Source organism: Nesoenas mayeri (assembly GCF_963082525.1).
Source record: "Nesoenas mayeri genome assembly, chromosome: 1".
Taxonomy (NCBI): Eukaryota; Metazoa; Chordata; class Aves; order Columbiformes; family Columbidae; genus Nesoenas; species Nesoenas mayeri.
In genome coordinates this window covers 64,423,716-64,440,757 of record NC_137541.1, presented here as the reverse complement: position 1 = coordinate 64,440,757, position 17,042 = coordinate 64,423,716, and the positions used below count along the sequence as shown (strand labels likewise).

The 17,042-nt window shown below is 41.9% G+C and overlaps 1 protein-coding gene across 1 annotated transcript in view; it reads left to right on the top strand.

Annotated features, from left to right (window-relative positions):
* CACNA1C (calcium voltage-gated channel subunit alpha1 C) overlaps positions 1-17,042 on the top strand; it is a gene marked incomplete at both ends in the record, with an annotated part of 485,303 nt that overhangs the window by 417,731 nt on the left and 50,530 nt on the right. Inside the window, 2 exons of the mRNA XM_080351364.1 lie at positions 13,609-13,692; positions 14,315-14,398. Of these exons, the coding sequence (XP_080207490.1) occupies positions 13,609-13,692; positions 14,315-14,398 (168 nt within the window). The remainder of the gene's footprint in view (positions 1-13,608; positions 13,693-14,314; positions 14,399-17,042) is intronic.

Below are 17,042 nucleotides of genomic sequence, written 5' to 3'. Positions count from 1 at the left end.
GAGCTGTAAACCTTATGAATGACAACAAGAAAGCAAGAAACTTGGGTAGCTGAAGGTGTCTTGCCCTTACCTTAGCCACCAGCCCTAGGAGAATGTGGCAGACCAGAACTGAACACAGAACTGAAACTGTTTTCTCCAACTTGGTGGTGTTTAACCCAGCAGTGGGTGCTGCAGCTAACCTTCATCTGCAGCAAGCAGTGCAGTCACTGGCTTGTAACTCTGAAGCGGCTGCCACAGAGCTCTCCCTTGCAGAGTCGCTTCCTAAAGGCACCTTGGAATGAATGGTCTGCAGCAGCAAGAGAGAATCACTGTTTTCTCCATCTGTGCAAGGTGAAACAAGCTGCTGTTTATTCATACCTTTGCCAGAGAGAATTGCTAAGGGAACTGAGAAAGGTCTCTGAGGTACTCAGAGCTGTTATCGCCCCAGCTTCTTACAGAAGTCATCACAGGGATGTACCCATGCAGAACAGCTTTGGGAGGAGTTCCTAATATGCAGAGTTCTTCCTGCAGGCAGTGGTGTGGCAATCACTATTGTATGAAGCAATGTAACACACTACAATGCTACCTATGTATTAAACACATAACAACAGAAATGGTGGCAGCCTCTGACCAAATAGATTTTTTTACTGTATCCAGTTTTTGTTTCTTCACTCCTCTTCTGTGAGGAGACATGTCCTTCTTATTTGCTAGTCTTGCTAGTAAAGGTGAAAAAAGGCAAACACAGCCAGTTGCACAGACATTAAGTACGATCATATATGTGCCTGACTGCAAAGAATCGGCACAGATAATCCAGCTCTGCAACTAGTTCTTGTGGTAAGAGCAAGGATTTACTCATTGAAAGGATAGCTGTAGGAATAAGGAGGCAAGTCTGAGTCAGGGCTCATCTCCTAACATTTACAGAAAGTATGTGAGGAGGGTTAGAAAGACAAGGACTTTAATAACTAAACATACTGTTACTGTTGAGATTGGTTGCTCTAGTCAGCAAGTCCCTTTTTATACCTGTCCTTTTTACTGGCCATCTTCTGTTTTGGTTTGTTTAGTCTCCAGGGAGTCTATAGAGAAGAGAGGTGTGTGTTAGCTGGAGCAGCTGCTGCTGGTATAGTGCATGCCAGGGACAAGACCAGCCTCCAAGAGCCTCTGAATTTCTGTGTGATACATTTTCTGAAGGAAAGGATCAGTTATCCCAGTTTTTTTGCAAGCAGAAATCTAAGCACTGTGTAAGATAGCTCATCTGTATCTGATGCAGCCTTGACAGAAGGGTATGCTAACAATGAGCAAGAGAGATTCAGGATGATTAGGACTGCAGATAAAGAAAACATCCACTACATGCCCTGCATCTCCTTACAGAGTATTAATGTGCTGCTCTGAAGCAAAACCCCCAAATGGACCTTAGTGTTTGTCTTGGCTGGTGCTCATAAACTGATTCAAGACTAGTCACTTCAAAGAGTCTAAAAGTAACGCTGTTGAGCCAAGGCCTTTTGCTGCTTTGTTTTTCCAATTTTATAAATTCTCCAGCCAGTCTGGTGAGCTTGTTTCCAGTTCCTGCATGAAGAAAGCAGCTGCTGCTTCATGCTTTTTCCAGAGAAAACTACTAAAGGGAATGAGAGGTCCTGTGCTGTCTGGGATGCTCACAGCTACCACTGTCGTAGCTTCTTAAAGAATAAATCCCCACAAGCACCAGTCCATGAAGGACCAGCTGCTCTACAAAACCTGCCGAAGGTTTATCTTTTCAATTCAAAGACAATGACTTCAAATTCCTATTTGTATGAAACTGCACCATCTGTCAGCGTATGTGCGAATGTGGGTACGGATATTCCTCCAGGAATTTCAAATCTTTACAGCTCCCTGGAATATGCTGTTTTACTGATGAACCACATCTCCTTTTTCTTTCAGGAAACATTGTATCTCTCCTCTCATTAGCTAGGAAAGGACTAGTAATCCGAGAGCTAAGAATTTTCTACCGCTGTCCTCACCATCTCAACCTAGGGACCGCATATCAGTGGAACTACTCCCATGGATAAAGTAAAGCACATGTTCATATATTTTCTCAAATCCAGGTCTGCATGTGGAAAGGGAATCTTGGGGACTCCCTCCATGGAATTATGACTGTCAGAGGGACTATGGATCACAGGTCTATCCCATTCACCAAACACTGTCAGCAACTTTCTTTCCTGGGTGTTTTTGGCTGTTACTTGTAAAGCAGCCTGTAACAACACCATCTGTCCTGCCTCAGATAGTTAGTTCAGTCCCTCCTTTGTGACTGCTACTTTACTCTGAATTCTTGCCATTCTTTAATGTCATTTTCATGTGGCAGAGTTCAGGCTTCTGTGCACTGTTTCAAACAAGTCTCACATTCAGTACAAGGCATATAATCCCATGTGATCCCAGGAAGAGCTGTGACCCTGTGAGTAATGGAAGTCATGACTGTCACCCATGGTTATTTCTTAGTCTCCATTTGCTGATGGATCTACACATCCTTTGTGTTTCTTTCTCCTGTAATATGCTTGCCCTTCTTTATTCCTCTTTAAGCTCCTCTCAGCCAGCATTTATCATGCATTTGATGCACTGATATCTCTTCTCAAACCTGCAAAATGACTCATTCATTTTTCTCCCTTTTTTACTACTCCATTTCCAGTACATTTATGCCTATAAACAGATCTGTGAGCAGTCTCTCCCTAAGTCACACTGGCTGCTTCATACTACTTGCATTCTTGTTTCTCACCACAACCAGAATTGTCACTCCTTTGTCAGGAATAGATGCTTGGTTCCAGCATTTTCATCAACTGAAATTTATGTCCAATGTATCCCCTTGAACCACAGAAACAAGGCTGGTTAATCTTGGAAATCTAATGTTTTTTGCACTTCTTCATTCTAGTACCTTTAGAAATACTCACGTAGGTTACGTTCTGTCCTGGCATCATTCATCACAATGTTTTATTTCTCCAACTTATACAGAGAAAGCAAAGACATTCTGCACTGATACAAAAATGTCAGGAAAACTGGTTACAATCGAGTGGTCTTTTGCTCAGCACTGAAAAACGCTTCAGGTCCATCCAACAGACATAGGAATCATATTTAGTTAAAATCATATGGTCTGGGATGAAGTATAGTGGTATAAATTAGTAGTTCAGGTTGTTTAAATGTATACATGAGCCCATGGTGCAGGCAGCTGCCTCCATCTCATGGATGCCACACAATTGTCATTGTCATATGGCTCTTACTTTGCAGATTTTCTCTGCTGGTTTTGGCAGGTTCATAACCTAAGTAGTCACCTAAATGTTTCCTCAGCTTCAGTATTAACCCTTTCTGTTTTGGAGGGATAGCACCTTCACATGGCGCATTTGCTGTCTGGGTTGTCTAGCGCAAAAGGAAGGGCTGTTTCCACCCACCACCCTGCCTTTGGTTGGAACAAGTGAAAAAGTGGTGTGAGAAAGTTAATATGTTTCAGATTCTGTGGGTGGGGGAAAATATATACCTCATCCAACAAAAAGGAAGATTGAATTCTGCTTGTTGCAGGGTAAAAAATAGTGACCATGGAGAGAACTAGAAACAGTCAGGGAAGAAAGTGTGTGAACTGAAAAATGAAAGAGAACTAAAAAACTGGAAGAACAATGTCTGGGGGGAAAAGAGAGAAACAAAACCTGAAGGGGAAGAAAACTAGACCCAGATAATGAAGAGTGAGAACAGACAGAATGCCCTTAAAAGCAGGAAGAAAAAAAAAAATAAATAAACTGAAGACCCTGAAAGAGGAAAGTATTAATAAAATGAAGAAATGATTGGACAAAAAAATGATGCAAGGAAAAGAAAAACAGAAACAGAACCGAAAGGAAAAGTAAACATGGAAAGGGATTTTTAGAAAATTAAAACTGATAGCTTTTAAACTAATTAACATCTTTTTGTGCTTCTTCACTTTATTTAAGTTCCCTGGCAGACATCCCAGGTCACCATATACAAACACATCAGTATCTCAGTCACAGAGCTTCCCTGTGTACTGTCTCATCAGAATAATTTGCAATAGAAGTTAGGTGCAATGTATTTCCCTACTTCTGCGGATTAATTTCAGCCCTGTTGCAAAATGCTTCAGCGTGTTTCTGCAGAAATGCTTCCCTTTTTCACTCCAAATTTTTTCTGGGTGATGTCTGAGTGCATTGAATATTCCTCTAGATCTTCTGTACAGTCAGTAGCCCAGCTGGAATTAATCTCAGCTGCTCCAACAAGCCCAACAGCCATCTGATCAGAAATCCCTGCCATCTCTGTAGCACATGACCAGACACTGTGCTGTATGGGTGCAGGCAGTCCGAGGCTCTCAAGGAACTGCTGAATCAGGCTCAACGGTTTTGGAAATACATCAGAAAAGGGAAAAAAAAACAACTTTAATCCCTCATTAATGACGCCTCGGCTTTCTCTTTACTCTGACTACCTGCCTCCCAGGTGTTTCATGCATTTTGCATAGCATGCATGTCATGTGGAGATTTGACCATATGGTTTTTCACATCCACAGGTCTAGGAGGAAGAATGAGCATCTTTTCTAAGCCCTTTCTGCAGAAGTAAATATTAGAAGTACTCTGTATCAGAGTAGCATATTTAGGTGACTTTGACATGAAGAAATACTTGGGATAATTATTCTGGACATAAACAATAAGGTCATTCCCGTCCTTTATAACCATCAGTGGGTTAGAACAGAGAGGCATCAAGTAGGCTTGCCCCTGGATGCTGCTTGCCTGAGGGAATTTCTGTCTCCCTGTACATCCAAGAGAAAGAAGAGAACAGAGAGGCTAAGAAAGTAACTGAAACTCTTGCAGCACGGTCTGTGCCACAGCACTTTCACAGCAGCTCAGCCTTGAGACTTTCTCATAGAACACGGAATGACATCTCACTAGCCTAGGCTCAAAGCAGCTGGTATGATATTCCAGGCACGAAACTAAAAGTAGTCAGGAGTCTCTGCTGCTGACGTGTTACAAGGCAGCAACACTGAAGGGAAGAGGAACCACATCCTGGTGGTCTTGAGTGCTGGCCCGTGAAGTTAAACAGTACACCTGATATGTAGAGACTCATGCAATTGATCTTCCAATTAGTACAGCAAAAGAAATTTTGCAATAGAACTCTCAGGGATGAGGTTGATTTAGCAGCAATTTCCACAAATGAGGAGTCAGCAAGTGAATAACTGCCTCCTCTGTCATGTGAAAGTATGGGGAATCCTCTTTGATACTTCTAGATTCCACTGAGCTCCTCACCAGTTCCTGCGCGTGCGTGGGAGGGGAAGTCTGGCCGTTCCTGACACTTTGAAGGAGAAGAAAGTAGTGCCAGACTAAAGTTTTCTTATTGTGCATATGCTTATATTCTGAGATGGCATAGGCGTGACTCCATGTAAACAAGTCATGCAGTGTGAAAAACATTTGGTAGGTGAATGTAACAGAAGAAACTAGACGGATGATGAGAAATGGAACTTTACAGTAAATCTTAGCTCATACCTCTAGTTGAATCTGGGTCAGGAAACACCAGTGTCTTCCTTCTGAACACTGGTTGACGTACTCTACAAAGTCTACTGGTCTCTTTCCCATTTCCTCATAGAAAATGTATGCTGCAGAAAGGCATGAACAGAGTGGTTCTTGAGTGGTTCCTTTGTTGGTATCCCCAAAAGGAGGCCAAGAATGAAATGAGTATACAGAACAAACTTCCCTCTTCATGAAAAAACTTGTCCTTTCATATTGCAGGGGAACAAATTTGTGAGGGACAAAAAGGCTTGTTTGATGTGCTTCTTCCCATGTTACATTTGTTGTTTAAATGCAGGATGTTCTCCTTCCTGGAGGATGAGACCAGCAATTTTCTGCACACAAATAGATCATCTAATTACTATATAGAATGTGTGAAGTTTCTAACACTGATCAGCCAGAGCTATGCAATCCTACAGCTTCCTGAAGGATCAATAGGGAGTTCAGTACACACAAAAACTATTAAAGAAGCTGTATAAGAGCTTGAATGAGAGAGGACCTGTTCCTTGACAGCAAACGTAACCAGAGAATTTGCATATTACTGCAACATTGTGACAGATTTATTTTCAGTCTGGCACTTGGGGGTTTTAATGTCGTTATAAATGATCAAAAATAATTATATGACTGCACAATGCAACAGTGTGGGAAGTACTGTATTAGCTATTACACTTAATTATTTAATACGGAAAATTATTCACACAGTGTTAAAAGCCCAGTGGGATGGTGAACTGGGGTCTCATTCGCAATGGCACCGACAGCGTCAGCAGCAGCCTGCAAAGGGAACAGTTCCAGGGAAAAGTGACTTGCTCTCACTCTCAGAAGAAAAATCCCAACCCTCTAGCACTTCACGTGAGGTTACTTTAAAGGGTCAGAAGTTTACACAGATGTGAATCTTCTGTTCACATAAGAATGATACTAGATAAGAGACTGTGATACAGCCCCTTTTAAGGGCTGTTCATTATGTTAGGAAAGAACATTTCCACAGCCAAATGGTCACCTGGCTGAGGTCTAAGAGAAATGATTTCTCTATGATGCATCTGGCTTTTGTAGGCCCTTGGAAACTTCCGTTTTCTGCATTTCACAGAATGGTTGGAGTTGGAAGGGACCTCTGGAGGTCATCTAGTCCAACCCAACATTTCTGCTTACCGAACTGTAAAATCCTTAACAGCAAAACCCATCCTTTTGCTCCTTTCATAGAACCATTTCATCTTGCTGGTTTGGTTTATTGCCTTCAAGAGTTATTTGTTGGCTCTCATCAAGACCTGCTTTTTCTAGACCTTGCAAGTCTTTGAGCATTTACAGCTTCTTCCTAATGGAATCTGACAGCAGAATTCTCACAGAATGCATTTTCTGATAAATTATCTGTTCAGACATCGCAAGCTATCACATTCACTTTTCAGTTTTTCTGGTAAAACTGGTGTTGATTTTGTTTCTCTTTGCTGAGAACAAGTCTGGTTTCTGACCACAGGGCAGTAATCGTTAAATGATTGCAAAGTAATTACTGCTCATGACAAAAAGGGGCAAACTTCTCACAGAGTATCACTTTGCCATGACATACATGTAGGAAAGTAAAAAATGTTTATCTTATTTTTCTAGGTGGACAGCATATAAGAGAGCTTTCTGTTACTCTGCCTCCATTTTCATGCACTTCTGTCAAGGAGGCCTCAGGCATTACCCTCCCTTCAAAGGCAGCTAAGAGCAATCCAGGCCAAAAATGACACCAGGGTCAGCTAGTCAAATCATCCAGTTTCAGCACGTTTTACTCTTATAATTTCCTCAGGCCTTCTCAGTGTGTGAAATGCAATCTTTGACACCCCTGAGAGATGCTTCCAGAATAAATTCTTCCACAATAAATGCTTCCACATTGCCTTTTCATGCCTCTTTCCCAGTCTTTGGAGGACCTGGGATCATAACATTGCACTTCAAGCCTTCCACGTGTCTGAGTGCTTGTGGACTACCAGCCACTATACAGTAAATGAAATACAGCAAGGTGTAAAATAACTACACCACCATGTAGGTAGGTATGGAAGGGCTCACACGACAATCTGGAAAATACAGTTCTGGTTGCAAGATCTGGAAATGGGAATTCTCAGTTCACAGAACAGGTATGATGAAGACTTTTCTAGGTTTGTCTCATGGACATTGTCTATTATCAGTGGGTGTGGAGAGCGTAAGAAAGGGTCTGTTGTGACACAAAAGGTTACATAGTTCCATTCTCTGTAAATGTTTAAGTCTATCAAATATTGGCTTCAGGACATTGGTTCAGGCAGTGGTTTTATTTTTTCCTCTTTTTTCCTGTGATGGAGGCATTTGTCCTCTAGCAGCACAGGTGAGACTCGTAGTTTGCTTTAGGACCTACAGGATCTCAAACAATAATCAGAAGGTTGTCACTTTTAACCTCGGTTATCAAGCTACCTCAGTTTTATACCAGTGATCTAGAAATAAATATTTGGGGTGTTTTTTCCAAATCACAGAGCCATCAAAGTCCTCCAGTTCCTTTGTTTCTGTCAAGCAGAGTGTCCAGCATGTTCCAGTTAGGTCCTCAGACCCCAAGGGACACCACTCTGCTTTCACCAACATCCTCATTGTGAGAGGGAGCATGAAGCAGAGTGAGAGATGGTAAAGGAAAACATCAAAGTTATTGAGCACCTATCTTGGTCTACAAATTGGTCTTGTTTTCTTATGGAACAAGCAAAGAGAGGTGGGAGCCTTCTTTGGAAGTGACCAGACCTTTGGGAACAGTCTGGGGAGCTGAAAAGCTCCTCTGCTCATTCCCAGTCTGCAAAAAGATGTGATGGAGGACAAGGGAGCCTTATACAATTCCATGCAGCGGTGACTCATTACAGAGACTGGTAGGTGAACTGCAGGGAGTCTGTGTCTCAGAATTAATCCATCAATGGATGAGAGCTGATAGATAGTATGCAAATAGATGCTGTTTTCCTGCAGCCTGTCAGGAGCTCCAAGCAGCTGCATCCTCCACTTTATTCCTTCTCTGTTAGGGTCTGCTAATTTCCCTGATTGCTGTTATGGCTAAATGATATCTTAGCGTAACAGAATTTGCATCTGATACAAATCTACATTCGGTGTCAGGAACTATTGTAGCTTTGTAAGGTTGCTCAGGATACAGGCAAATCGTTCAAATCTGCTGTGAGAAGGTATGCTAAGAGTCACGGTACTGTGTAAATGTCATTTTATTCAATACTGTTTTCCAATGAAACTGTCCCTTTTGCAAAAATACTTTCAGGGAAAGCCTCTTATAAAAAAGTCTGAGAACTGACTCTCACAGCTCCACATAGCCTGCAGCATTTTCAGAAGTGAATTCACATACTAAGCAACCATCAACCAAACTAGTAGCTCATCTCATTTTGCAAATCCCCAACAAAATCTGCTTTGATGCCCTTTACAATCAGCAGGCAATTTTTGCTAAGAAATCACACTGAATATCAGAGTATCAGCTCCTTTCACTTCTTCCTATGTACTCTTTCCAGCTGATTAAGGTTGGTGCTTCTTTTTTGTTGTTTTGACATGCAGGTTTATTTCAGATAAGTGCTAGCAAGGTTCTTCTGTAGTTTGCTTTCCTTTTAGACTGTGTAGTTATCTATATGTCTTATTTTCTCCTCCTTGATGCATCATTTCTGTATTCACACATACATGTGTGCATGCACGTCTTTCCCTTTCCTCCTATGACATTGCAGCGTCTTCTACTGGAGACCATCTAATCGACATTCATATCCCACCCACTTAATAGCCTTGACCCTTGCTGTGCTCTTCTCTGTAGAGGCTTTTCTCTCAGATGAGTTTGTAATTTTTGCCAGCTACTTCATAAGAGCTAAAAATGAAAACCTGGGACTAAGCAGATAAATAACTGCACCCCAAGCAACACACAAGTGACCCTGCAGCTCCCACAGGGCTGGATGCTCAAAACCCAGCTGGTACCATGACTCAACAACACCCTTCCCCTGAGGATTTCTGTGCTTCGGCATAGATCCATAGCTCTCCAGCCACCACACATTCTTACTGTGGGCCCCAGGTAACTCTGAGCTCAGACAATTTTCCTTGCTGTTAATGAGGCTTCTTAGATGCTGCTTTTAGGATCTTATATTCACAAAAACTAAAAGAAATGTTCCCCAGGGGTTTCAGTGGCTCCATGGGTACCAAAACAAACCCCAGCTTCTTTTATAATTAATATCAACAACTAGGAAACCTACAAATTATTGACATTTACTCATTCTGAAATGTTACAGTGTCTGCTCCCCTGAACAAATGAGATTCCATTCCAGTCAGCTACTGCATATTTATGCTCAGCCTTTCATTAACTTATTGATCATGTGATGATACACTATCCTTTGCTACCTTTGGGGAAATAAAAAAATTGGGAAAAAATGTGCTCTAATGATGGGACTATTCCGTGCTTCTTGAATATTCAATCCAATCCTCCTGGTCTCTTTCTGTCCTCCTTTCTCCCCAAAAGCTTCATGGATCTCCAAAGACATCCCACAAGAGAGGGTGACTACCATTCCCCAGTAAGCCCCTGAGGCTGCCATTATGTGACACGTAGTTATACAGCTGAATCAGGGTCAAACGTCTCCCTTTAAGGGTAAAATATGGTATTACACTCTAAATTCCTGTACTGCAAAAACAAACAGTGCCATCAATTCATTTCCAGTCAGACCTCCACCCCCTTGGGAAAAGTATACAGAACTTTCTGGTGGGAAAAATAGTTTGGAAATACAACCTCTTTATTAGAGTGAAGGCCCTTCCTTCATTCAGCTTGTCTTTCATTAGCCACCCTGGTACACTCCAGTGAGGAATGTGGCTTGAAGAGGTACTTGAGGTCACAAGAGATGAGTCCCCAAGGGGTGTAGTTCACTCCCAGTACGTACTCATAACTCCTAACAAGATTATGAGGTCTGATCCAAAGCTTAGTGACAACATGGCTGTTTGTAGGTAAATGTCTCTAAGGAGGGTGGCTTTTTAAGGAAGGATTCTACTACCTCTCACACAAATGAAGCATTCGTGTTCTCTGTTCTCTTTGAGCTCACTTACTGTGAGTAATATCTTCCTGTTTTTCACCCTTCTGTTTGAAAGACAGAGGGAGCAGGTGAGGAGGAAAGGAAGGTTTTTAAATTCATGTGTTTCCTTAATCCAACACTGGCATATTGGATGTGGGGTTGAGTAAAACTGCATTCATATCCATGCTTCCTCTCTCTCATTCATCTAAGAGGTACTGGAGGAAGAGAGGAGCCCTCTGAGTCCACCTTACAGCCACACAATAACGTACCACGATGACACTCTTTCTGTGGTCCCAGAGCAGGCCAACCCATGACTTTCAAGCAAGGAGCTGGCTGATGAGACTCAGCAGAGCCAAGCAACTCCCCAGAAGTTAGAAGAGTGACTCCAGATATACTGTGGTGTCACAAAGGTCCAAAGCAGCAATTTGTGATAGCAATGAAAAAGGGCCCTTTTCTTTCCAGGCCTAAGTCTCTCCTGAGATGTGTCAACTGTGTCAGTGCAGTGTCCTTGCTTCCAGTGAGGTTGCATTACTGCAATGGGGAGCAAAGTTTAATTCACTGGCTTCAGTTTTCACCTGGATTTTGTACCAAAAGCAAATGCTGTTTTACCAACAGTAATAACTTTGGGCTCTATGTCTGGAGTTGCTCAGTAAAAAGAAATTGTGAATTTGGTTACACCAAAAACATTCTTGCAGTATGATGCCAATCACAGTAAACAACCGCCTATCCATCATCAGAGATTTAAAAATAGTCATCATTTTCATGGGCAAAACCTGAACAACATTTTTTGCATCTTTACCCTTACAGCTGCCTAAAAGCAAACTCCTTTTTTGGTGTTTTTTTGGAGGCTTGTTTGGGTTCCTACTAAAATACTTAATAGTTCCTAAACTATGCAATTTGAGAAGGAAATGGAAGATAGCCATGCTATTGAATGCATGTGTTCATCTGGCATGTGAGCAGTGCCATTGCCTTCAGCAGGACTGTGCACATGAACCGGGGCAGGAGGATTGGGTCTGTTGTCTTCTACTCTGTTCTCTTTGGTCCTGCGAGTGTACTCTCTGCCAAGGTCGCATCAGGCTGCAAAGGCACTTTTTGCAACTCTGTATGATCTGTGTCTGTCCTTTATTTATTCAAAATGTGTTTGCCTCTACAATTTAATCTGCTGTTCTCTCCCTCCCCTTCCTCTTGGTGAAGTCTAATTACAGTTTTATTCCAGGTCCATCTGGTTGCTAACGCTGGACATCACCACTGAATTCATTCTAATATTTGCTGTGTATTTTCTAGGCTGGACGCTGAATAATAATATTCTCTGAATTTGCTTTTGCTCCTGTTTCCTTCCTCCCTGTTGTAGCTAATTGTGTAGCTATGAGATTATTTTTCCTCCCAGTGTAGATCTGCTAAGTGTTGCCTATTTCAGGCTGCAGAATAAAGGTTGGGTTTTTTTCTACTTTTGAGAAGAAGATTTTGAAGTCCACTTCACCAGCTCCCCTCACTGGTGTGGAACCAGCTAGACAGTGGCTTTCTCTGCTTCATCTCTTTTTTTTTTAATCTGCCTCAAACATAATGCAGTTTATAACTGTGAGTCTCAAAGCATTCTGGAGGCAGTGTTTCAGCATTTAGACACTTTTTACCAGCGCCCACTCCATGTGATGGCTGAACCCACAGTATTTCAGGTTCCCAAGGCTGGCTTGTGCAGTGCCAGTGCTGGGATTTTAATTTATTTTTTTTTCTTTTCTTCTTTTTGCTTTCTGCAGCACTGCCTGGGAACACAGACTCACACTTTACCCATGACCTGACTCTCTGGCTAAGAATAGCAGTCACATTGCAACTTGGGTTCAGTCTCACTGGAGACATGTTGCAGCTGGGAAACAGGGAGGTCAGATTAGCCCATGCTCACAAAACCAAACATATAAAAGGAGTACAGAGAATTTTGTATGCTCGCCTCCTTTTAGGACTGCAGAACAAGGGGAAGAGGTTGGCACCAGTGTTCCATGAGCCAACATAAGTTCTTTACTCATGACATTGACTTGGGCAGGAAGTTTACATACGGAAGCTCACCTCCTGGGCTGAATGGGACTTTTTCCAAAGTTCCATCCTTACAGCCCATCCAGCCAAAAATCATGCAGGATGGGGACAGCAGGCAGTATTGATTAGCATCTCCTGAGCCCTGCTGAGGACAATGAGATGTTTGAGGTAGCCCCCGAAGTAATTCTGCACAGCAAAGTGAAGGTATGAGTTTAGCACATGCTAGTGGATCTACCATAGCTTGTCCTAGACAGCTGGTGTGGCAGTGATGCTATGGCACAATCTTTAGCATAAGTGAGCAACACGCCTCTCCCTGAGCACATGCTAAAGCCAACTTCACTCTTGTTCTTACCCCTTCTTGGTGGGAAGCACCAGCACATGCTACATTCATACATTGTTTTTGCGGTGCAGACATGCTTTCAGAGTAACAAACACACCAGTCCTGCTCTGTAGTTTAAGTCAGGAGCTAAGGCATTAATAGAACCTCTTAGGCTGCTGACTGTTGTAATACTCATTGTGACTGGGTAAGGATAAAGGTGAAAACCAGTGAGGTTTAAGTAGCACATCCGCAGTTTGACTGTGCCCTCTGCTCTATCGTGACGCAGCAGCCAGCTGTTCCCAGCACCAGCACAGAACATTACATCTGGAACATGGACTGGAGGGTTGATATCCACACCAACAGAAGCACAGCAGTTTTTAGAGAGAACCCTTCCCCCAGCCAAATCTAAGCTAAGTGGGGAAGGGTGCTGTGTTACTAGGAATTGGAGGTGTCTGGAGGAGCTTGTCCTGGAAGCCCCTACTCCTGTGAGTAGCCACGCTCAGAGTGATCCTTCTCTTCACCCCCCGTCCCAGAGTCAGAGAGGAGGTCTGGCTGCTCTGAGACCACATTAGCTGGGTAGGGTCTGCTCACACACGTCAGGGATCCCAGGACTAGGCTACAGCTTGAGACACAACAAGCAGACTTAAGAGGAAAACTCCTTGAGGTATCAGGGCAGTAATTCTAATGGTAATTTTGAACTGTTTTTGTCTGTCTAACATTCCTTTTTAATCCCCATCCTGCCTGCCCCTTCCTTATGTAGGGTTACTTTAGTGATCCTTGGAATGTTTTTGACTTCCTCATCGTAATTGGCAGCATTATAGACGTCATTCTCAGTGAAACTAATGTGAGTATTACTCTACCCTCCCCAGGATACCACCACCTCCTCCTCCTCTGCTGTTCCTTCTCTCTTTCTCACTTTCTTTCTCTCTCTTTCTTTTTTTTTTTCTGATTTTTTTCCCTTTAGTCATGCTTTTATTGAACTTGCCGTCGTCCTTCTCCTTCTCCCAGGGAAAAAAAAAGGAGGGGGGGAAATGCCTCCTTCTTTTTCACTTGTCATAGCTCGCCCCAAGGCTGTGACTGGTGAAAGCGCACAGAGTTTGGGGTGTGTGTGCTTTTTTTCCCTCCAAAAGGTAGACATGCTTGAGTGTAACTTTTTGACTAACCAGGCTTTTGTTGATACTCTCCATCATGTGAAACGTTACAGAGGTTTTGAGCAACCAATACTGTAGAGTGGTAAGAGACTATTTAATATGCCCACGTAACCTCTTTCTTTTCTTATTTTTTTCCTCTTCTCTCCCTCTTTCATGCTTTGTTTTGTTTTGTTTTGATTTTTTGTTTTATTTTATTTTACTTTTTACTTTTTTCCCTCTTTTCTCCCTTTCACTCTCTCTCTCCCTCCTCTCTCTCATTCTTTCTTTCTCTTCCTTTCTCTCTCTCTCTTTCCTTGGCTTCTCTGCCACATGCAGCACTATTTCTGTGATGCATGGAATACATTTGACGCCTTGATTGTTGTGGGTAGCATTGTTGATATAGCAATCACCGAGGTGAACGTAAGTAGCTGGCGTCTGTCCATGATCGTGCCTGCTCTAACATTCATTTGTCTTTCCCGGGTTCTTTTTCCCCCCTCCCCCTCCCCTTTCCTTCTTTCTTTTGAGTTTGTTTTCAGAGCTTTTCCTTTAGTTTTGAAGTTCTCTCTTTTGATTTGTTTTGTTTTCTTTTTATTCTAATTTTTGGAACGACTTAAAGGACTTTTTGACTGTTGCATCATTTTCTTCCCTTCATAATCCGCCTGGCATGAATTAAACTGTATAGCAGGAAAAGTGATGGGAAATGTGGAGTGTAAGTGAAAAAGCTATTTGTACCATGGGAAGTTGCTAGAATAGTTCCAGGCCAGCACTTTGGCCTACCCAGTGTTATGCTTTGCTTCCCATGGCAGTTCAGTACTCTCCACCCCACAGAGATCTAAAGGTCAGTTCTTTCGAGGTGGAACTGCGGGAACCAAACCAGGAATCCTCCCTGTGCCTCCTCACTCAGGCTTCCTCCAAAAGATATAAAGACCAAACCATCCCTGTTTAGAGGAACCTGCTCCTAATGTTTAGCTTCTAATTTGAAAAAAAAAATGTAGATCAAATGAAAACAAACCAAAAAGCCCCCAAAAAAACAAAGCGCCAGAGTTTCAACCCAGTTTTTTGGGTTTGCAACCAAGGTTGCTCTATCTTACAAATCCCACCAGCACAATTGACATTGATTGGCCCCACTGGTGCCCATCTCAGCAGACAGGTAAAGGATCGAATGAGCCACTGAGGCTGAAATGAGCAGCTGGTGTTCAAGGAATAAATCACTTCAGACAAACCTTTTCCTCTGTCTTTTTTTAGAGATGTATGGATATAGAATTAAAGGATAAAGAGCCAAAGGACAGGCAGGAAGCACACGGATTCCCAAAAGAAAGACTACAAAGGACCCACTGAGTTTCTGAGCATGGCCAAAAATTGCACTACAAAATACAGCTTAGTGAGACCAAGAAAACAGAAAGATTGAAAGAAAACTGCTGTAAATATGTTAACGAAGAGCACATGAATAATGAATTTGGAAAATTATGTGGCTATTCAATAAACATTCCAGCTTGGTATTGTTGTGTACTGTAGAGGCAATCCATTGCAAGCAGAAAAGTGACAGCATAGTTTTCACTCAGTGCTGTGTTTAGGAAAAAATGGAGGCAATATTTTGAAAAAAATCAAAATGCCTTACTTTGAACTTTCCAAACAAAACATTTTCATATCACGGTTCTATTTTAATTTCTCCTTCTTTTTTTTTTTTTTTAATTCTGAAACAGGGACATTCATCCATGTTGCAATATTTTAATTTAGAATAAATGAAATATTTTATAATAGCCCATTTTCTTTGGTTTTTGAGAGAATGAAAAATAGTTTCTAACCAAAAATGAAGTTTTATTTTACATCTCTTGAATGTCCTGCTTTCTGGACACAAAAAAAAATGTTTGCTAGAATTTACCCTAGAATGTGGTAAACCATTTTGGTTACACTTTTACTATAGGGATATTAGGATTGAGCTGACTTTGTAGAGGAAGAGTACAGTGATGAGCAGGCTGAAGTTGATAATTTTAAAGAATGAAGTGAAAACCTTTTTTTATGCCACCCTTGTCAGAAGAAAACCAAATGGGGAACCTGGCAGTAGCCTTCAGATTGTCAAGAAGTTAAATGCCCCTCCTTAGAGGTAGAACTGTACATGGTAATTGAGGAAATAAGTATGGTTAACTGGAGGTGAATTACACTAAACATCAACAAGACTTTTCTGACTGATGTGTTTGAATCCATACAAAAGTCTTTCAAGAAGAAAGGAGAGAAATTCTTGAGTTTTGATAAATATATGGAGGTCTATTATAGTCAGAAACCCTGTACTGGAGGGAAAAATCTAATGGATCCTTTTGAAGAAATTCACAGTAATTTCCTTTCAATTAAAGAACTTTTTACGTCATGGTTTAAGACACTTTGATATACATCTTATTAACTTTAGTCATCTAAGAGGAAGACAGATAGTCACCCAGGCTTCCTCTTAGTGGAAAGAAATGAATTCCTCCCCATACCAACTGATGCCTCTCTGTGCACATCTCTGACAGGGGAAATGAATTGCTCTTTGGAGGTGCCCATCCAGTGACCGGAGAGTGTCTAGGTTTGTTAGGTTTGTCTAGACACCCAGCTCTCAGATGCTAAATTTAAGCAGGATAAATCGCATTTGTTCTCAGCATGTTGTCGAGAAGGTCATGCTGCTGTTAATTGTGCTGTGTTCAGATCTTCAGTCTCCAGGGCTATCCATACTGGCGTGTTTAATTACCGCTGACAAGGCTCCCTCTCCTTTCCATTCCCTGTCTAAATTCAAGTTTGTGTTGGCCAAGGCCCAGAAGCCAGTTTTTGGTTGCAGAAGTCTATGAAAAATGAGGTCATGCCTCTGCCCAAACAGCCATCACCTGTCTTAGTTGAGGAGGCAGCAGGAGCAACCCTGACTCTTTTAGTCAGGGTTATGAACAGCATTTCATGATGGTCCCGCTGTTTCCTCTAAAGAATCCTTTCCTTCTATACAGTTTTTACAGATTTCTGCACACATCTTTTTGTTACCTGGCATGTTTAAATCTTCTCTTTTTATCCAGGCAAGTCCTTTGCTACTAGTTCCCTAATG